The 22472-nt window shown below is 42.6% G+C and overlaps 1 protein-coding gene across 1 annotated transcript in view; it reads left to right on the plus strand.

Annotated features, from left to right (window-relative positions):
• The window catches only part of SERINC5 (serine incorporator 5), a 106814-nt gene that overhangs the window by 71588 nt on the left and 12754 nt on the right, over window positions 1-22472 (plus strand). The window contains exons 5-11 of the mRNA XM_077139324.1: window positions 2076-2169; window positions 6002-6213; window positions 8044-8139; window positions 10247-10373; window positions 16329-16395; window positions 20430-20469; window positions 21405-21549. Of these exons, the coding sequence (XP_076995439.1) occupies window positions 2076-2169; window positions 6002-6213; window positions 8044-8139; window positions 10247-10373; window positions 16329-16395; window positions 20430-20469; window positions 21405-21549 (781 nt within the window). The remainder of the gene's footprint in view (window positions 1-2075; window positions 2170-6001; window positions 6214-8043; window positions 8140-10246; window positions 10374-16328; window positions 16396-20429; window positions 20470-21404; window positions 21550-22472) is intronic.

Below are 22472 nucleotides of genomic sequence, written 5' to 3' on the forward strand. Positions count from 1 at the left end.
GCTGGAACAGGGAGCAAGGAAGCTGTACCTCTCTTAACCACCATTTTAAAAAAATCTAAGTTTTAGGTCTCCATGTGTTATTTAGATGTGGTGGTTTTGAAACGTGATCTAGGGAGGGAGGAACGAGGAGTTAATGCATAATGGCTATGGAGTTTCTGTTTGGGGAGATGGGAAAGTTCTGGTAAAGGATGGTGGGGATGCTTCACAGCATTGTGCCTGTGATTACTGCCAGTAGTTGAGATGGGAAAATTAATTTTGTATGTATATATCCGTAATTTTGAAAGGAGAGTAAAGAGATGATGACAATTAAATGCAATCCATGATCCTGGACTGGATCTAATAGTGGAGGAGAAAATGGCCAAAAGTACATTATTGGGGCATATGAAAAAATTGAAATATAGACTGTAAGCTGTAGTAACATTAAGTTGCTTGAACTTGATAATTGTACTTTAAGGTGGTTATGTTACCGCACAAGGTTCCGTGGATTCTTTTGCCCAGTGCACTCAATAACCAATTCCTGAGACATTAGGGTTTCAAAGAGAAAAAAGAGTTTATTATTAGGCACATAGTAGGAGAGCAGCCGACCAAGAAGCCCAAAATCTGTCTCCCTGAGTTTAGTGGGCTCAAGGTTTTTAAGGATTTTAGCAAGGGGAGATGAGGTCATTTCAAATAGCAGGTTCAAAGCAGAAGGGGAGACAGTGTTATCATCATCATTTCAACAGGAGAACATAGGTTGAAAGGAGGGGAAGCAGAGCTATCACTTTGGAACTGAAGGTGTGAGCCAAAGGGGAGGGAGACAAGTTATCTTTCAATAGCAGAATCTAGCTGATAGGATTTACAAATGTCCCAGGCTGAAGCCAGTTAATGGCTGATTTCAAATTCTTCAACAGCATTAGGGCTTTTGCCCTGCAAGAAAATGACCAGATAGAGGGGTGACACTCTTACAGTCGCAGAGACACAAGATAAGGGCTTTTACAGACATTTCAGATACCAGGGCAGCTGGATTACAATTTAGGGATTTCAGATGTTCCTGTCTGTCTACTCCAGTATCCCAGAAAGCAAAAAGGAATATGACTCAGTAATCGAAATCATCCCTTAAATCCTGATTTCTTGGTTACAGTTACGTAGTGAATAAATATCCTTGTCCTTGGGAAATATACATGGCAGTATTAAATGCTCAAGGTGTATGATGTTTGCAGTCTACTCTCAGATGTTTAGGAAATAGGTAGGTAGATAGATGATAGAAGAAAAGGACGGAAAGAAAAAAAAGAAACCGCAAATGGCAAAATGTTCCAAGTTGATGGATCTAGGTATCCATCCGAGTGGGGGTGGTATTGGGATTTTCTGAATGGGTTTTGTATTATTATTGCGTTTGTTCTGTAAGTTTGAAATTCTTTCAAACTAAGAAGTTAAAAAAAAAAGATATTACGTATATCTTGATTTTATACCCCGCCCCCCCCAAAAAGAAACAAAACAAAAAACTGTTAACTAGTTATCTCTTCCCCACAGAGGTATTTTATATGTTAGAATCAGATATTTAGAATGGGAACCGACCTAGAGTTCGGCATTTTCACAGGCAAAAGCTCATCCCCTCACAGAAATGTGCTGCACTCTATCCAAGGCAGAGCCAGAAACAGAATCCGAGTCCTCATTTTGCTACTCTAGGACTCACTCCCTCACTGGACATTGATGCCTTTTTACCTAATAAAGCTTGGGCCCTTGATTTTTCAAGTGATATTTCTTCTTGCTTTTAAATTGTTGGTTGTGGATTTTATGATTGCCCGCATCGGTTAGAGATTTAGGGTTTATAGCGTGGAGCCAGGGATCACTGCTGGGGAGCCAGGCTGCCTGTGTTCACATCTCACCTACACCTTTTGCTGGGCATAAATTGGCAACTTCCTCAGACTCTTAGTTTCCAATCTGTAAAGTGGGGCTATTGTGGACGTTTGGGAATTAAACGTACTACATGTACAGTGAGCATTCAGTAAAGAATTCGCTGTAGACATTCTTCTCTGTTTGAAAGTAAACCTCTGGGTTCATGACCTCATCTCCTTTTGGTTGCTCATCTCTTGCAGCCTGGCGCTACGTGGGAGCTGCAGGAAGCTTCCTCTTCATCGGCATCCAGCTCATCCTGCTCGTGGAGTTCGCACATAAATGGAACAAAAACTGGTATGTACCTTTATGAAAAACTTTTAGGCAAACTCACTCACTGACTGAGAGAAACTGCCACGGTAAGGTGTTGATAAAGGTTCTTTTCTGAATTGTATTGCCAGGGATCCACAGACTTCTAACACCAAAACAATGTCTGCTAGCATTTTCCCTCTACTCCTGCCCTTTGTACGTCTTCATTTAGTGCTCCTTTCCCACACTACGTTTCTATCATTTCTGCCTATCTTTCTTCTGTTTAACTTGCTTTCTCCTCATTTTTTGGCTCTCTTTTCCCCTGCACTCTCTCATTTGGATTCTAAGCCAACTAATGGTATGAGTTGCTGGAAGCTGTTAGCCTCCAGATACACCATCCTTATAAAAAAAAAAACATGCTTTGGGAGTGCACAGATGGTTCAGTGATAAAATGCTCACTTTCCATGCAGGAGACCTGGGTTCAAAAACCGGACCATGCACCTAAAAACAAAAACAAAAACAAAAACAAAAAACATGCTTTGGAGCTAGAGGTTCACCCCACCTTCCCTAACAAATAAAATATGAAATACCTTCTCTCCCCACCATTTTTGTTCCTCCTCAATTACCTGAAAATGGAAAGACCCCTCACCCTTCATCAGGAAGCTTTGTTATGCTATTTCGGAAATACAGTCATGCTTTGTAAAATGATAGTCTTTTTAAATGCCTTGAAGATAGAATTCACTTTAAGGAAATATTAACTGAAAGGGGTCCAGCCTCTTAAGTTCTAAGGCCAGTTTGGCTCTCTTTATGAGTGTGGGTAAGCACATAAGTACTCTCCCATATTATTTTCCTTACTTGTAAAATAAATACAAATAAAAGCACCTACCTATTATACCCAATTAGGCTTTTACAAAAAAAAAAAATACGAGCTGGAAGTGTATTTTAATCAAGTAAATATCCTTCTTTCCATGATAATTCTTTAAGTACTTTCACTCTGAAATTTTTATTAGATGAAATACGTTTTATCATCCTCAGTTTTTCTTAAAATTTCACATATACATCCAATAAGGAACTTTTATGATAAAATATTAATATCTTTGGTACTGAGTGCCTGATTTGTCCATTAATAGCATGTTCCCTTGAGAATCCTTTCGCTTCTTCACTCAGATTTTAATGTTTTGATTGATTCTGAAGTGATTTTCTAGAGCCACATATCGATGCCAAATTTGAACAGGCATTTTAGAAAAGTTTAGTTGTTTTTAAAACTTTCTAGAAACTCTCAATAAGACTGGTTTACAAGCTTTTTCAACAAGTGGTCTGATGGTGCCCTTGCCCGGACCTTGGGGTGGTGGCTCAGCAGTCCCTTCTGTCACCCTATTTATTCATAGTCACTTTGTCTGCCTGAAACTAGGAAGCTCACTAGTATTGCTAATTTCATTTAAATCTGTCTAGTTCAGCAGTTTTGTTTTGTTTTGTATTACTGCTTACGAGGTTAATCTAGAAAATATTCTCCCATCAGTCTTCATGGAACAGCCAAGACAGAGCTTACATTCTCCTGAGAGAAGGCAAATCATAAGTCATCAGGAAATATGTTTGACCATCAAAAGTGCCGTGGAGAGGGCGGGCCGCGGTGGCTCAGCGGGCAAAGTGCTTGCCTGCCATGCCGGAGGACCTCGGTTCGATTCCCGGCCCCAGCCCATGTAAAAAACAAACAAACAAACAAAATACAATAAAACAAGAAAATGTTTAAAGATGTTTCCCTTTCTTCCTCCCTTCCTTCCTTCCATCCTTCCTTCCTTCTCTCTGTCTTTCCTTCCCTTCCTCCCTCTCTCTTTAAAAAAAAAAAAGTGCCGTGGAGAACTGTAAAGTGGGCTCAAGGGGTTGTGGAGAGCAGGGCAGGCTGCTGTCTCCCGATCCGGGAAGGGCCTTCTGGGAAAGAGTGAGAGAGAGGCTGGGGCAGGGCTGTGTGTGGCTGTGCTGGGCTTGTTAGGAGGCGTCCACCCTGGCGGGAACCCACTGCTGAGGCAGGAGTATAGCAGGTGAGATCAGAGAGGTGGTGCTGAGCCGGGTCAGGTGGGATGCTGGTTTTAAGGTGAGTCTGGAAGGCATTGGAGGGTTTTTAAACGAAGGAGGAAATCTACTCTGTGTTTTAAGTTGGGGGAAGATTAGAAGGGGCCCGTGGTGCTGTCATGAGGCTGGTTGGAGGTACAGGTGAGAGGCATGGCGTCGTGGTGCCCATCGGGAGCAGCGTTCAGACTCTGGATGCAGTCTGAAGGGGGGACTGGTAGAATTTGCTTGACGGGGTGGTGGGCTGTGGTGGGGAGAATGGCTGGACGAGACAGCAGGTAAGGGTGGCTGCAGTTCCCCCACCCCCATCCCTGCCCCAACAGTGGGAAAAATGGAATTGCCATCTTCTGAGATTGGAAAGATGCGAGAAACACAGGTTCGGGGGGATGGGGCTATAGGGAGGCTCGTCCCACCGAGTCTGAGATGCTCTCAGACCTCCAGGCGGAGGGTCCAGTAAGCAGCTGGAGGAGAAGAATCTAGAGGTCTGGGGAGAGGTTGGAACTAATTTTAGGAATATAAGCATGAATCAAGTGTAATATGGCCTTCATATACTGATACCATAATCCGAAAAACTAGCTTCATATACTGATACCATAATCCGAAAAACTAGCAGTGGAAAAAATTGGAAACTGCCCACTCTGGTTAGGATGTTCTATCTTAATAAATAAGTCATTCTGTCTCCTTTCTTTGATTATTATTAGGGTCCTAGAATTTTTTTTTTGTCTTCCTAAGAGTCTCATTTGTTCTCACTTCCTTTGTAAGCCCTTTAAATTAGATTACTTCTGCGGTTATTGGGGTGCCCGGCTTGGCTTCAGGAACACAGTGGTCAACTACCGTTTTGGCCTTTCTTCCATGTTTTCTTTGTCTCTGGTCGCAGTAACATTTTCATCATTAAAACATTTTAGCTGGGTTGCTTGAATTAGTTCCAGTTCTGTGAAAATGTTCAGTGGGTTGCTCTCTCTGTGACGCTTTATGAAAATGTGGTTGTGAAGAGGGACTTAATCGCGGGGCAGATGACTGTGATTCAGCCCATTTCCCTGTTCTGTCCTCCTCGCTTTGTTTGTAGACACTCTCTCCTTTCTTCTGAACAGTTTCTCTAGACTTAAAGTACTGCTTATTTCTCCCATCCCTTTTTAATAGTTGTATAAACTGTAAAGCAGATCGATCCTTTCTACTTCTTTGTTGCAAATTCCATGAAAAGTTTACTCTTTTCCTGGCTAATTTTATTCTCCACTCTTTTTTAAAGGTCAAAATCTAAGATTTCCACTTATATCATTTCATATGATTTTGGAGAAGCAGTGTCATTGCTGATCCTCCTTCCTTTTCAGTACACGGACAAAAGAGCTGAAATCAGCTGGTCTTTCACTAACTGAAGTTCATTGTTTTTCTCCCTAAAGAGAGAAAGGCCTCTGGAAAACTGGGAGAGATTCCCAGCAAAGAACCAATTTTTACTACTACCAAAACCCATCTCAGGTTCATAAGCAGAATGGAAAAGCTCTAATAAAATCAGATTTGGGGTTTTTAAGGTATTCTGGGAATTTCATTAGATGAATAAACTTGGGTCAGAAATGGAATTCTCTTAGTGTTTAGAGAAAATATGTTTGAATCAAGAAGTTTGCTTATAGACCCGAACTGTCTAGCTTAGCCTAGAGCATAATCAGTGCTGAAATATGTCTCTGGACAACTCAGTTATAACAGCGTGGGGGCCTGATGGTATTAGTTAATGCCTGAGAGATGGTAGCTGTTGTCAGAGAATTGTGTGCTCCATTGACTTGTCTTCTCTCCTCCCTCTTACCACTTCGTGGAGAAACAGGACTGCTGGCACAGCCACCAACAAGCTGTGGTACGCCTGCCTGGCCCTGGTGACGCTCGTCATGTATTCCATTGCTGCCGGAGGTTTGATTTTGATGGCAGTATTTTATACACAGAGAGACGGCTGCTTGGAAAACAAAATTCTCCTGGGGGTAAACGGAGGCCTGTGTCTGCTTATTTCACTGGTAGCCATCTCACCCTGTGTCCAAAACCGTAAGCATAGTGTTTTCCACTCTTCTTTATTTACGCTTTTTTCCCTAAGTCTCTTTGAGCAAGCCCAGTGGTTTTCTTTTTGAAACTATGGTCTCCTTAACTTACTCTGGAAGGAGCGGTAACAGGTAAGGCAGGACACCACTGAACTGCATATGATACTGAAGCATGCCTCAGGTCAAGAAACACCTGAACAAATTTGAACTTAGTGAAGTTAATAATTAGGGAACTAGATATTGCCATTATAGAATCATTTCCTCAAGGAGCCTTTACATGGAAAATGCTCTTGTTTATGTGATTTTTATGAGCTTCCCTATAATCTTTGGATAAGCTTGAATGAGAGGGCTCCAGGAAGGCGCTGTTTCTGGTGTCCTGTCTCACTGTAGGACTATGGACCGGAAAGCGGGGCAGGTGGTCTAGGCATCAGGAAGCAGGGGATACAGTCCCAGCTCGCCCAGCAGCTGGTTCCATGAGCTCATCTCCCTCAGATCCACGTTCTCCTTTACAGAAGCCAACAAAACACACGAGCCTAACCTCGCTTACAACCATCTCCAAGCCAAAAGGAAGAGAGAAAGGATTTGAAAATGTTTTAGAAAGGATAGGTAGGAATTGTCATTTATAAATGACCTCTAATGTCTTCTACCAGCATGCCGTATTTGTTGTTACAGAGACAGATGTCCCTGGTCTAATGGTTCTGTTAGGCACCTTACTCTACCGAGCATAAAAACATACGTCACATGGAGGTTTCTCTGGGTAGGGAAAGAAAATACAGCCAGTGAACTTACACTCCCTTTGTTCTAAAGTAAAGTAATTTAAAAAGGTGATTTGTATGGAATAATTTTAAAAGTTAAATTTTAATGTAATTAAAATTAAATTAAATACCTCAAATTGGTCAATTAAGAATTTCCTAAGACAGATTATTGATAATTCAGATTAAATCTCCTTTGGGGTAGATCCTCCTTTTTGAAATGGGCACAATGTTTTGGAATATTTTGGTTTAATACCATTAGTTTCTAAGACAGGCTTTATTCCCCTACCAAAGAGCAGCATTATAAAATGGTCTGTTTTTACAACTTTATTGGCAATTATAATTTAATAATAATTCTGGAAGCATTTGATTGGAGAGAAGACTGGATAAAATTGAAGCCTCCCATATTAAAAGAGGTTGAACATTTTACATGTGAAAAGAGAAATTCTCTTATTATAACCTCCTTACCCTGAAGCATCTGAGCACTTAGTTCAATTTAAATGTAACATTGGGGAAGCCCTTCTCCTAGTGCATGCCGAGCCTTCCTCTGCAGCCTAGCCTGCTCTCATATTTACTCACTTTTCCCAAAGGTTTTTGTCCTCTGACAGATAACAGGTTCCCACCCCCCCAACCCCCCACCTGGACTGTAAGTTCTAGAACCAGAATCCATTTCCTATGACATCTGCCTGTCACTTAAGCTGCTAAGCTATGTGATCTCATAAATAATAGTGGTACATTTTTTCTGATCTTATGATTTAAGGACTAATATTGTGAGCCTCAGGAGGACTCTATAAGGTATTGGTAGAGAATTTGATGGTGTTAGAATCTATCTCTAAAATAGCAGCGCTAGGTTCAGTGTGTCACCCATTCCCACCAGTATATCTTTTTTGTTTTATCTGAGAAACACATTGTGGATAGCTTTTATTCCCTTGAATGTTGGGGCCCCAAATTAAGCAGTATCAGCTGCTGGACAGGGGATGGGCGGTAATTGTGGGGCAATGGGAAGGGAGTTTCTTTTTTTGATAAATGTACTTTCTTGCTGAAATTTAAAACGTTGTCTTACATTTGTGTCTTGTATCTTCCAGGACAGCCACACTCTGGGTTGTTGCAATCTGGACTCATCAGCTGCTATGTCACGTATCTCACTTTCTCAGCTCTGTCCAGCAAACCTGTAGAAGTTGGTAAGCCGGTCTTATTAGGGAGTGGGTGTCCCTGGCGTGACCATTCTCATTTGGGAGGAAGGATTGTGTGGTCCTTAAGCTATTATGTAGCTGTCAGGGATGTAGTCAATCAAAATAGGTAGATAAAGACTTTCATTAAAGGAAGCCCTTAACTGGGCCTGTGGAAATGAAAACTCCTTTTGAGTCTTGCTGCATGTGGAAAGGACAAATGTTTCGCTTTGTTTCTTTTATTTTTTCACCTGGTCATTAATTTTCGTTGGTGATCATGCTCTGACTGTAACAGAGAGGAAAGGACATTGGAGTAGGGAGTGGGGAATGGAGTATAACCCAACTCCTCAGCATTTTCTCCGCTATAACCTTGAGCTCCTCATCTTAAAATTAACATGTATCTACAAAAGACACCAAAACAGTGGTTAGAGCACGATCTTTGGAGTTGGATCACATACTTTTATGTCCTGGTTCTGCCACCTAAGTAGCTTGCACAAAGTTACTTATTTTCTGTGCCTAGGCACCTCATCTTTAAAATAAGAATTTTAATAAGATGGTTGGGGCGGGCCACAGTGGCTCAGCAGGCAGAGTTCTCACCTGCCATGCCAGAGGCCCTGGGTTCGATTCCCGGTGCCTGCCCATGTAAAAAAAAAAAAAAAAAGAGAGACAGTTAAATAGTCTAGACAGTTGTATAGGTCATTGGTACACACTTATATATTTGATATATTTTAAATATTTATATTAGTTACTGACATGTGGTAAATGTGATATAAGATTTTGCTATTATTGTTGTAGAGCAATTGTGATGATTAAGAGTTTTTAGACTATAAAAGCACTATATGTTATATAGGTTGTTATGAGTCCCTGAATCTTGCCAGTATAAAAGACCAGATTTTTTTTATTTTTTGAGTTCCAAACTTGTTATATTTCCTCATCTTTATCACTTTTGTAGTTGAGTATATAAATGTATGTATGTTTGGGTATGTTCAATTTTGTATAAAATAAGTTAAATAAATATAGTCTCTTCCTTCTAGAATTGAAAATCTAAGTTTTCCCCTTTCAAATGTAGAAAGCAAATGCAAAAATAATTTTGAAATTTTTAGTGTATAAATGTGCTATATTTAAATATAGTCTCTCTAAGGCTTTCTTTTATGAGCTTTTAGATATTAATTTCTGAGTTTGGCTCAGTGGGGTTTTCTACTGGCAACATTTAAAAATTTTAAATGGTAGGTACCACTTAAAAACCAAAAAAACATTTTTAATTTCAGGTGGTAATACTTAAATAGAATAAGTCACAGTAATGTTTACTGTTTCAAATGTGATACCAGTATTAATTTTAATTTAACTTCAAATGCTTAGAATGTGCATGTTTGTAAGATGGTTGCTAGACTGTTGTTGTCTGTTTATGTTGCCTATTTTGGGACAGAATTGCTAGTCTAACATAGGTTGGATGTCTAAAATTGGAGACTCTGTTAGATGAAAAATAGATGAAATTTACCACTGATGGTAATGAAATAAAGTCTTCACTCTGTAGTCTCTCAGAAGAACGTTTTGAAAACGTCCCACCCTCCTCAGATCACGACTGTCCCCTTCCCTGCAGTGCTTGTGAGGTTTGGAGGGCATGAGGCAGGCTGCTGCTGTCCAGCCCTTACCAGGTTGCTCCTTGATTGGCCTCAGCCTCCTTCTCCAGAGAGGATACCATGCAGAGGAGGCTCTCACGTGAATCTGCACACTGCCTCTCTTTCCTCAGAGGCTGTTAAATCAACCAAAAAATCGATCTGATGTTTCTTTTTACGAATATTAGAAAAGAGTAACGCTCTTGGTAAGTCCTGGAGCTGTAGAACTCTTTTAGGACTAAATTACATTAAATGCCTTGTTTCAAGGCTGTGCCAATAAGGGAGAGTGATGCTGTGAAATCTATGCCATTTGACCCACCAAATAGCAAAAAACTAGTCTTGAGTCAAAACTCACCGTAGATGAGAAATGTCCAGTGATCAGTCCTCACTATTCTAAGGAGGTTCTCCAAAGCTGCGTGAGTTTTCCCAAAATGAGCGCTTCTGTAATTTATGATAGACTTTTAACTTGACTGTGATTATCTTGCTTTTTTTTTCTTTACAAGTTCTAGATGATCACGGGAAGAATATTACAATCTGTGTGCCTGAGTTTGGTCAGGATCTATACAGAGATGAAAACTTGGTTACTATACTGGGCACCATACTCCTGATTGCATGCATCTTGTATTCATGGTAAGTCTTAGAGTCACTTGAGGCTGTCTTTGCAGACTTTAAGTTCACAGGAAAAGAATTTAAAGTTTCAGCATCCGTAAAGGCAGCAAAGCAAATATCATCTGAAGGAGGGGGAAAGTAGCTAGAAATAACAGGTAGTATTTCAGCATGAAATCTAGGTTTTGGACTTCATTTACTTTATTGTATTTTTTATGAAGTAAATAACATAAATATCTGATATTGCAGCACCATTGCCCAACACCCTTTAACAAGTAGTTGAATATTGGTTGCTAAAACATTGTTGGAGGGAGAGGGAGCACAAAGTGAGGAAGAGATTAGCGCATGCCAAAATGTTTTGGCAGCTTTTTACTCCGGGGGAAATAGCTTTTGTTCTGCGGCTGATGGAAAGAGTACAGGACACTGCCTATACCGTCATTTTGTACATGGTCCAAGAAAGACAGGAAATGTCCCTTTTCTTAACCCACCATATTGTTACATTGGTGAAGCAGCTCTTCCAAAAGTAAGTGTTGTATAAAAGCACACTGTATTTCAGATGCTTGTGGTGGAGTTTATTCCACCTTAGGTATTTAAGAGATGACTAAAGGGAAAAAAAGAAAAGGATAGGAATAGTTACTTATTCTGGGTGCATATTTATTTCACTGATAATTAAGCTTCACTTTGACAGTAACCTTTTCACATTTAAGTTTTACTTCCGTGTTTTGTGTGTTAGATTTCATCGTGTAAGAAATTCAACTTATCACAGGCACATCATAATCATCCTTTTGCTAAAACTGAGCAGTCCTGGTGGTGATAACTTATATAAGTAAAATGTCTTTCTCAGCATTCTATCATTTTCTGTTATAGCTCCCAACACCTCCTACTGCCAGAAAGGGGCTAATAAGGACATTTATATTTTAGAGATGGGAGAATGAGGTTTATAAAGTACTTGCTCAGTCAGGCATCAAGCCAGAAAATGCTTGCTAGAGTTGCAGGTGGTTTATAAAATAATTGTTGTGTAACGTTGTTTCCGAGTTGGTCTATTACAGAGTAAAGAGTCTTCTTGTGACAGCAGAGGGGCCATGACAAACATTTTCCAAATTTTCCTTTTTATTAATTCCATATAATGTATGGTCTTAATTATATGGAATTACTAAAAATGAGGTAGTTACTATAAATGAGGTAGCAGATAGGGGTCAGGTCCAAATCAGGCCCAGGACAATGGGCATTTTCATGAAAACCATAAAACCACCAAAATTTTGAATCCTGATTTCTAGATCTCCCTTTCTGGTGCTAGTTTTTTTCTGCCTGCATCTGTTATTGTTGAGCTTTAAGGGAAAATAACACCAACACAGACTGATTTCATGATTTGTCACTCTGTTTTTTCTATATCAGCCTGGACAAATGTCTAAATCAAGGAAGGAAGAAGTAGGTTACTAAGCAGTCTACATAGGATTAGTCTATTACAGTTAAAATATAGTTTGTGTGTGTGTGTGTGTGTGTGTGTGTGTGGTGTGATAGTATAAGGGATAACTTTTTCCTACGTTTTTTTTTTTTGGAGGTACTATTTTTGTTTTGTTTGTTTTTTATTGGTTTTACTAGAAAAATAATGCTGAACATATTTAACAGAATAAAATTGTGTGTTTTGTGGGTTGATGGATGTCTAGCCATTAAATGAAAAAATACTGCCCCTCGGATGAAACAAGGCCTGGATTTATTACAAACCCACAATGGAAAAGATGGCAAAAGTTCTTCTACTTGTTGTGCTGTGTAGAATTGCCGCCTACCAAGTTCTCTGGGCAGTGTGGAATTTTCACCCTTACCCCATTCTTGATTGTTTTTATGAGGTACAAGAATCACTTTTTAGCGATCCTTGAGTCTTCCCTTGAGTGAGGGCTGATAAATGAAATGTTGTCCCCTTCACTAGGCTGGAGCTTGGCAAGCTGTAGTCTGATGTTCCCCAAAGATGTCAATTTTCAGAGCCGACAGCTGCCGCTTAAAATCTGAGTGCCAACAGCAGGTGTTGTTATTGAATGATAGTAATTACGTTGCAAAACTGTAGATGGGGATGGAATGAAGAGACATAAAACTGCAGCTTACACAAAGGAGGGATAAAGACTAACCAGTTTGCCCGGCGGCCGGGTCTGTGGCAGGTGGGCATGGATGCACGGGGTGCCTGGCGGCTCACCCCCCAGGAGTTAGCCAGGAGGCGTGGCAGGTCCGGCCGATTGACCCTCGCTGGGACTGTCTCCCCTAGGGGACGCGGCCTTCAGAGCTTTGGAAGCAGGTCACCTCTCAGTTCACAGGGGAGTGAGTTCGGGCTTTGTAGGGCCTTATAAAAAGGAAACACTGCTAGGGGTGGGAGTCAGTCTGATTGGGGGATTTTCAAATCTTTCACTTCTTACAGAGTAAGCCCTCTGACTCCGAGGAATTAAAGTGTGGAAGATGTTATCACAAGAGGCTGCAGCGTATCTGGATGGGGACTTTCATTTGCACACCATTACAGGAATACCTAGGATTCTTGATAGAAATTAGGGTGACAGAAGACTGTGGGTAGTGTGTTGATTAAAGGAAGAAGACCTCATCCATTCTCCGTGGGAGTCTGAGAGTGCTCGGGGTTGGTTTTTTTGTAAAACCCTGGAAGGCCTGCCAAGCTCTCATCTGGATTCCCTTTCCACTCCACCTCACCAGACCTCCCCGCTCCCAGGTATACTTTTTTAGGCGCTCTCATGGTGACCCACCCCCCTCAGTCTCTGGCTGTCTGCCCCATTCATTCCCTGCTTCTAGATACCTTCAGTATCATTTACTCTTTGCTGTCTCAGATTGGAAGAAGGCTCCAGGAAAAACCCACTCCCTGGCTTTTGACTGTGGTTGCCTCATCTTGAAACCCCCTTGTATTGCACCGCGTATTATTGCACCACAGCTTATTTCACCTCACTGTGAAAGAGTGTCCCGGCTGGAACCCCCCAGACAGGCCCTAGGGGGAGAGGAGTCCCTGGTGGCTCCTCCTGTGGGTCGGCCACGGTGCCTGGATCCTTGCTGTGATGAACTTTTGGTTAGTCTGCCTTCCTCTTGGCCTCCATCAACTAAGTCCCTTCTTGGTCTCTAGATTGTGATGGAAAGTGTTAACTCTGTTGACTTCAAGTTCAAACTTGCAGGGCTGGAAAGGACCCTGGAGCCATTCCAGTACAGTCGCTTCATTGTATATGTAAGACAACTGAGGCACAGAACCCTTTGCCTTAGCCCTCCATCCCCAATTTCAGGAAACCTTTCCTTGAATCCTTTGTTGATTGTCATTTTTTTCTGGGATGGCTTATTGTACAGTTCTTTCCTGAGATGGAAAGAGAAATTGGGTGACTTGCATAATTATAGTATTAGGTGGTATTTCTGCTGTAAAATGTTCCCTGTGCTTAAGAGAAGAAAATAATTACTTATTGTTTAAGTTGAGTAGGATATCTCCATGAATGCCAAATCTCAAATAATTTGTTAGTTTGACAGGGAACAGCCACAACCATACTGCAGGCTTTGTGGAAATAGGTACAAGGGTGGTTTGATGGCATTGGAGAGGAAATTGGCTTAAACTGAGAAAAGTTTGCAAATCAAGGAGGAGTATTTATTCTCTGTGTTCTGGCCCTGCTGCGTTTACTTTGAGAGAGAAAGGGGGTGGGGGGAGAAGAGACGGTTGGCTTCTGTCTTTATTGAATCCTGCCGCTCCTTAACCTGTCAGCCGGAAACCATCCTTCCCCCATCTGGGGGCGTTTTATGGCCTTCTCCAGCTCACGTAGAATTGGGGTCTTTTTGGGGAGCCGTGAGTCACAGATGACACAGTACAGTGGGAACTGGATTGAAGGGCTGGGAATACTCGTGGGATCCATCCCAGACCAATTCTGTAAATCTGGGGGGGGGGGGGGGCCTCAGTGTCCCCTGATCGGAAAGTGTGGGCTTGTTCTTGGGATCTCCTGTGACTCTGGGTACTTGGACAGGCTGTAAAGCCACAGAGGCAGGTTCTTACGGCGCCTGTGTGTGAATCTTTCTGCCAACATGGAAGAGGCTCTCTGGGCACTGCAGCCGTCTCCAGTGATGGGGGCCAATCGGGTGTTTTTCTTTCTTTTCGGTGGGTGGGGCCAAGAATACTGAACGGCCACAATGCCTTGGACCTTTTCAGGCAGTGGAGCACTGTCTCCACCTACTGCGGCTACTCCCCCCCCCCCCCAGGAAATACCACGTCATTTCCTTAATGCTATAGGTAACAAGGTGTTCCACACATACCTTAGTCCTGGAAGGGGAGAGGTAACGGAGAACCCGGAAATTGTTTGGCAGCACCTGGAGTTGTGCTGACCCAGCCAGCGGTTGGGTCTTAATGACAGTGAACACACAGACAGTAACGATTTCCAAGGCAAAAGAGCTTACAGAAATATCTCCTTGATGATTCTGTGTGGACTGTTTTGAGGGCAAAGGTCATTACTGAAGAAAGACCTTAGTTTGAGGTAACATCTGCTTGTGGGGGGATGACCTGGGTATGGGAGTTTTTAGAAAGAAAAACAAAGCCTCTGTTGGTGCTCTCTCTCTGGTGGTGGGAATGAAATGACAAAGGTGCTGGAACCAAGCGCTTTATTTTTCTAAAGCCATTTTTTCCCCTGTTGATTCTGACTTTTAAAGAATGGATATCATCTTTTAGATGAAAATTTCAGATACTGATCTCTTCCTAAAATTAAAAATTACATTTTTCTTCAAAAGCTATATCCTGTTAAATTAAATCATAATTCCTCTTTGCTGTGGGCATAGAATATAGGACGCACTTTAATGCAGTAAGAGGTATGTATGTTTCTTGGCTGCACAGCCCTTGTGAAGTGCTTCTCTTGTTCCACTGCCGAAGCTCAACCAGACAGTGGGAGTGGAGTGGCCAGGCATCAGCATCCGTCTGTTCAGGGCAGAAATGAAAGTGATGCTATTGTACTTGATTGGACCACAAAATAAGCCATGAGCTTGGCTCCCAGGGGGCTTCTTTGTGAGGAAGTGCTTTTATTCTTTATTTGCATCCCATTGATCTCTTCTTGGGAAAGAGGATGAAAATGAGCAGAGAAAGCAGTGTTGTCCCATGTGGTTTATTTGGCTGGAATGAGTGTTAATTCCTGCTTCTCCCTTAGCCAAGCAGCTTCCTGAGCATCCCTGCCCTGCAGGCGTCTCCGTGCTCACCTGTAAGTTGCGTGAGAGCAGGAATTGTTTTCTTTTTGTTCACAGATGAGCCCTGCGTACTTGGAGCAGAGCTGACACACACCAGGAGCTCAGTGCCTGCTGGCTGAATGTTCTGTACAGTTAGCGAGAACCCCAAGTATTGTATAAGTTTGCTTAAAATTTTCCATTTTTTTTTCCCCAAGGGAAAAACTTTTTACCCCCATAACCCAAATTTTTATACAACATTTTACCTCTCTAGGTATAGGGAAAGTGGTGGGAAGGATTTTTTATCACACTGAAAGCTACTCGGTGTTAGATTTCCAGGGAACAACTTTGTTCTGCCACAGGCTGATTATCCTTTATTCAATAACTGCTTTATATACTTCTTTTTTTTATTTTCATCTCTGGGTCCTTTCGTTGCTTTTGCCCCCTTCTGTGACTAGTTAGGGAGCCAGGAAGGATAAAAATTACATCAGAACATGCTTTTGGGATTGCAGAAGGAGAGGTTTAAAAAAAAAGAAACACTATTAAAAACCAAGGTATAGGACCAGAAGACATCTTATTTCTTTACCTGCGAAATTCTCTTTGCACAGCCCATCTAAAAAGACAGCTGTAGAATCGGCCAGCCAGTTTTAGAATAAAATGCAGTATTGAGATAGACAATTTTCCTTGTCTGTCTCAGACAACAGACCTGTCTGTTACAGCAAACCACTGATTGGAGCTTCAGCCAGGCAGCTCTCTTCTTTTTCAGGTGTGGTCTACACATCCACATGCCCTGCTGACTCTTGACTGTTTGTTTCTTAGTTTGACATCGACAACGAGATCAAGTTCTGATGCTCTCCAGGGAAGATATGCAGCTCCTGAGCTTGAAGTAAGTTCCTTTCCTTTTCTTGTCCTGCTTTATCCCGGAAGACCCATCTTTCAGGAAGCCTTCAGTTCCATGTCCATTCCTCCGTCTGTGCCCTCTATAGCATATCTGTCTGTCCTCTGTAGCACAACCGCGTGACTATGTAATAGCTGTTCTGAAGAAAGACAGGGAAGGAAAGGACAACAGTATCTACTAAGCAGCTGCTCTATGGCAGGCATCATGTTGAGCATTTTGCCTCTGTTAGCTCAGTGAACTATTTAACAATCCCATCAAGTAGGCGTTTCACTGGGTAAAGAATTATGAATAATAAATGTGTTGCTTTCAAGCATGTGAGGTCTTTCCCCCGCATGCCCAAGGGTGGGAGTGGTCAGCAGCTGTCCATCAGGTAGGAAAATGTCTGGTATTTTCTTATTTAGGCAAAAGTATTTTTCTGAGGCTCTCTGGGGAACATCCAGCAGAGCCAAAGTCCTACTCCAATGGAGGTAACCAGAAAAATAGTCAGCCTTGGTCCCGAGAATGGAAAAAACTGGGGTTGCCAGTGACCGCTAAGACTTAAGGGAGTTGGTACATGACAATTACTGCACATGTGTGATTTCAATTAATCCTCATAAAAAGCCTGTGAGGTGCTATTGTTGTTATTTTAAATGAATATTGATGAATTTACCCAGAGTTTGCTTTTATCCCCAGGGAAGGTAGGAGCTGGAAATTACCACATATCTTTTTAGTTTGTTCTGAATCATTTTGCAAGAATGAGAAAATGTTAGCAGATCCTGGGTTATTCTATCATGATGTCTGAAAATACCATGAAACTTTGAAGCACCTACATTTTCTATTTCTATTCTCTTTTTTTTAAGTTTTAATTTTTTTGAGTTTGATATTATCATTTTTTAATTGTGAAAAATGACATATATACAAAAAAGCAATACATTTTAAAGCACACCCCAGTAATTAGTTATAGAGCAGATTTCAGAGTTTGGTATGGATTACAGTTCTGCAACTTTAATTTTTTACTTCTAGCTGCTCCAAGGCATTGGAGACTAAAAGAAATATCAAAATAATGATTCAGCAGCCATACTCATTTGTTGAATCCTATCTTCTCTGTTATAACTCCGCCTTCTCCTTTGATCTTTCTCCCAATCTTTAGGGGTCTCTGGGCTATGCCCATTCTAACATTTTCATGTTGGAGAAGGCTATCAGTAATATGGGATGGGGAGTACGAGTTTGATGTTCTGGAGAGGCTGGCCCCTCCACATCTCAGGACTTGTCTGGCCTAGGAACCCGTCTGGACGTTGTAGGGTTTCTAGAAAATAATCAGAGTGCATGGAACCTTTGTCGAATCTCAGATAAAGCCCTAGAAGTTCTTTAAGATTGGCAGGAATGGTTTTGGTTGGAGTTTGGCAAACCATGATAAATAGCAATATCTAGCAGATGAGTAGCCTCCAGAGCAGCCTCTCAACCCTAAACCCTCTCAGCCACGAATACCTTACTTTATAACAATTCTTTTCCTCTTTTTGGTCATGAAGGCATTGTCGATCCAGGTGCCAGGGCCAGGCTCATCCCTGGGATTCAAATCCCACGTCACCAGGGAGACTTTCACCCCTGAATGTCACATCCCATGTAGCAGGGAGGGTAATAATTTTACTTGCAGAGTTTGGCTTAGAGAGAGGTGGCATCTGAACAACAAAAGAGGTCCTCTGGAAGTAGCTCTTCTGTGTAACTATAGGTAGCCTTAGTTTCTCTGCTACATAAATAAGCTTCACAAGTGCAAGCCTCAAGATTAAGAGATAGGCCCATTGACTTCGGAGTCCCTAGAGTTTGAGACAGTAACAGGAGTTTCCCCCATGAAAAGTTTAATAGCTCTACATTTTTTTCTCCCTCCCTCAGCAGACTTTGGTGCTATTACTCTTATCTATTTTACAGGGTGGGAAATAGAAAAACGCTGCAGGTTGCAGTGGGCCAGTATCTAAGCCTGGCATCGTGGCTCCAGAGTCTGTGTCCTTAGCCATTGATGCCCCAGAGCTCAGCTGCTGGAGTCTCCTGGTCTTCGCTGCTGACCCTGCCTGGCCCTTGTCCACTGGCTGCATTCTCGTGGCTTTCCATAGATGCAATAGCTCTGTTATCTGTCCGTATATGAGGCCTTTACCCTGCAGCTGGGTCTCTGGAGGTTGTCTTTCCTGCATCTGACCTGAAGGTAGTTAACCATTGTGAAGGACTTTCAGTCGGCCAGCATTGTTCACCAGCTCATTCTGTCACTTAAGAAAGTAGAAAACGGTTGTGTTTGAATGGTCACTGCCCATTATTCAGAAGAGAATGGCCTCTAAAAGGCAAGCATTGTTCTCACCACTGACTGGTGACCACCTGCTGAGATTGCACAGTTATGGTTTCAATACCCTTATTGTGTACAGAGTTAAAGCTCGGAGATTTAAGAGGGAAGTGAGGATATTTTTCTCCACCTCCTTTCAAGGAAAAACCATTCTAGGATTTCTGTCTGGACTGGAGAGCATGCAGAATGAAAGTTGGTTTGCTCTTTCCATCACATTTCACAGGGTACACCTGTGAGAAAGAGTTAATAGTTTCTTTCAAGCTTCAAAAGACCTCAGACCTAGCCTGCAGTGTCTTGGGCCCACTGAATGAAATGAATGAATCTTAGTGTCACTTCATCCGAGAGTCTGTCAGGACTCATACTTTTATTATTCTAAGTTTTTGGCCAAACAGGATGGAAACAAGGGCTTACCTTGAGAAGTATAAATGGGACAGACTCAAGCGCTCACTTCCCTTGGCCCTGGCTCTGTTCTTTGTAGTCAGATGTCTTCAGCTGGAGACTGCCAAGGGCCCCAGTACTTCCTAGGCTGTCTTAGTTCATGCAGTATTTCTTACACTATTTGCCAAAGGCTTTCTGTCATTATGTAGTAATTTTTTTTATAACCTGCTATTTTTAATTAGGTGTATTGTTTTGAGTAAGTAAGAAACAATCACATGGTACAAAATTTGGAAGGCACCAAAGACTGTTCAGTGTAGAACTTCCCATCCCTTCCTACCCTGGCACTCACTTCCCCGCTACAGAGGCAGAGCCAGCTCAGTTGCCAGTTTTTAATAGGAAATCTGGGTAGGCCTCCTGCTTCCACATTCCTTCATTTTTACCACTTCAGATTCTGTCGCCTTCAGCTGCTCCTGTATTTTACATGTCTTCTCTCACCCATTATGAATCATGGAATCACCATTCTGCGTTTGTGTCCCAGCTCTGTCACTGAGCTAGTTTTGTGATGTAAGCCTCTTATTTAACCTGTCTGACCTCAGTTTCCTCAACAGTAAGCAGGATAATAATCCCTAAGGATAAAAATCCTTAGGAGGATTTAATGAAATGCAGGTGGAAAGCAAAGCACCAGGAGCTGAGCTCCATGAGAATGGGCACCCTGCCCTGTTCGTTAGGAATTGCATGTTAATTCTCTGGACGCAGGTGCTGAGGCAGAGTTTGCGGTGCAGAATATTAGAGAGCAACACATGTGGAAGGAATGGAGAGGGGGACAGGATTGGGCAGAGGGTGTTGTGGAGAGGCAGTGCAGGCTGGGTAAAACCTTTACAAACCCCACAGTGGTTGAAAGCATATATGGCCCATTAGAGTTGTCTCCTGGAGGTCAGATGGTGAGACCTTTAGAGCTCTGCTGTGATCAGTCAGACACTGTGGGTTGCTCAGGAAAGGCTGTTGGGTGAGGTGGCTCTGCAGCTGAGGCCAAGCCTGAGCAGGTGACATCCAAAGGCTGTCTGCGCACAGCATCTTCAGCAGCGAGAGTGAGCCGCAGGTCCTGCCTTGAAAGGGTATGGGTGGCACATCTCTGTGCCCATCATATTTTCTATCACCAGCACCCAGTATGGGGCCGGGAAAGGGATGAGCTCAGTAAACCCCAATGGAAGGAATCAAGCATGCAGTCGGGGCCTGGGTGAAGGTTTGGTGTGCACATGCCCTTTAGCGCTTCATTAATGTGGAGGTGAAAAAACAGAAAACAAGCCGTCTAACTTTGTGGCTCATACTTTTACAGGTCGCTCGGTGTTGTTTTTGCTTCGGCTCTGGTGGAGAAGGTAAGTAGAGATATTTTGTTCTGTATCTGTGTAAATGTGTGATCCTATAGACGCGTAGCTCTAATCTGAAACCATTTGAGATTCGGACACAACTTGAGTAATAAGGGAAAAGACTTTATGCCAAAGCTGGTTTAACTGTTTTACATTCTTCCTCGAGGGTGGCTGGATTTTGTTTTTTGGTGTCAGTATTCTGGTAGGAGAGAAGCAGTTTGTATTTTGGCTCATGTTTGAGTTAAATTATACAGTGAGAGTTAGGGAAGCTTGAGAGTGCTTTTTTTTTTTTTTTAAAGAATGATTTGATAAATAGCAAGAGGTCCTGACACCTCATTTTTGGATCCTTTCTTTCCTTCAGTTTACTTTTTTAGATTGGAGGGTCCTGGGGGTTTGGAAACTCTTGGTCTGCTTTCTCACTTTCTTCTAAGCTCATGAGAATTTTTAGGTTTTTAGGGGCTCTCGTCCTCTACTGGTACAGTAAGTATGGTATTAGGTAGCTTGTCCTGTTTAAGAAAGTGCTAGGTGGAGCCAGGGTTTTGTATTGACTGCAAAATGTTGCCTGAGGGCACAGGTGGCTTTTGGCGTTTTTTCTACCCAGTGTTCCCTGGGGTTGAAATGAGTGAGTGTGATTTGGGTAGAACAGCATGAGTGCGCCCGTCCCCATGCCGAGCGCGCCCGTCCCCGCGCCGAGCGCGCCCGTCCTCACACCGAGCGCGTCTGTCCACCATCGAGCGTACCTGTCCCCACACCGAGCGCGCCAGTCCTCACACCGAGCGCGTCTGTCCACCATCGAGCGCACCTGTCCCCGCACCGAGCGCGCCCGTCCCTGCACCGAGCGCACCTGTCCCCGCACCGAGCGCGCCCGTCCCTGCACCGAGCGCGCCTGTCCCCGCGCCGAGCGCGCCCGTCCCTGCACCAAGCTCTCTCCGTTGTGCCCGCAGATACTGAAGAGCAGCAGAAGGTGAAGGAAGGCCCGCGGGTCATCTATGATGAGAAGAAGGGCACTGTCTACAGCTATTCCTATTTCCACTTTGTGTTCCTGCTCGCCTCCCTCTACGTGATGATGACGGTTACCAACTGGTTCAAGTGAGTGCCGCATCTCCTCAGATGTCAAAAAATATATGGTTAAGGGGTGCGAGGGTGGCTCCATGGTGAAATTCTCGCCTGCCGTGCCGGAGACCCAGGTTCTCTTCCCGGCCCATGCGCTTCCCCAGAAAACAAACCAACAAGCAAACAAACAGACAAACAAAAATTCCACAGCTGGTGCTGCAATAACGGGCTACTCACACGGAAAGAGAATGAAATGTGACCCCGCCATACAGCATACAAAAACAAGCAAAAAAACACATACCGTTAAGTACTTTTCTTTACGGGATAAGACACAGATCACATCTCCTCGTCTACTAACCTATCCTTGTCCTACTGCATGCACACCTTCTCCAGAAAACATTTCTGAGTTCTGAGCTGTTCCTTGAACCCTGGAAATTGTCAATACTGTCTGTAACCTTAAGAAAGGAGAAGATTAACTCCATTGTGGACTGCCTTGAAGAATGTAGTAATGGAGGGAGAACTGGAAATGGAACAGTTCTTAGAATTCCTAAGCAATCATCTGCTTTTAAAAAAGAGAAAATATCATTTTTTAATACTTTATGTTTTGTATGTCCTTGTCTTTCATTCCCAAAATACAGTAGGTTAAAAAAAAAAAAACCCCAAAACAAAGTAAGGGTATGAAAAGTAACAAAGTGATACCCTCCCCCGACCCCCCTCATTTCCCCACCCCGAGATAGCCACTGCTAACAATACGTTCTGTGTCCTTTCCTTCCTTTCCTGTGCACATATGAGCATAGTTTTGCCCCCTTTAGGTTTGTTTTTATTTAACTTGACAAAACATGGTGGTCCTGACTTTCCCTGTCACTTTTCGCTGTATGAAAAGATTTGTTCTTTCCATGCAGGTTCAGTTTCTCTTGTTAGATAATTCATTTCACGGATAACTTAAGGGATACATTTAG

This window comes from Tamandua tetradactyla, chromosome 21, assembly GCF_023851605.1.
Source record: "Tamandua tetradactyla isolate mTamTet1 chromosome 21, mTamTet1.pri, whole genome shotgun sequence".
In the NCBI taxonomy this organism is placed as follows: domain Eukaryota; kingdom Metazoa; phylum Chordata; class Mammalia; order Pilosa; family Myrmecophagidae; genus Tamandua; species Tamandua tetradactyla.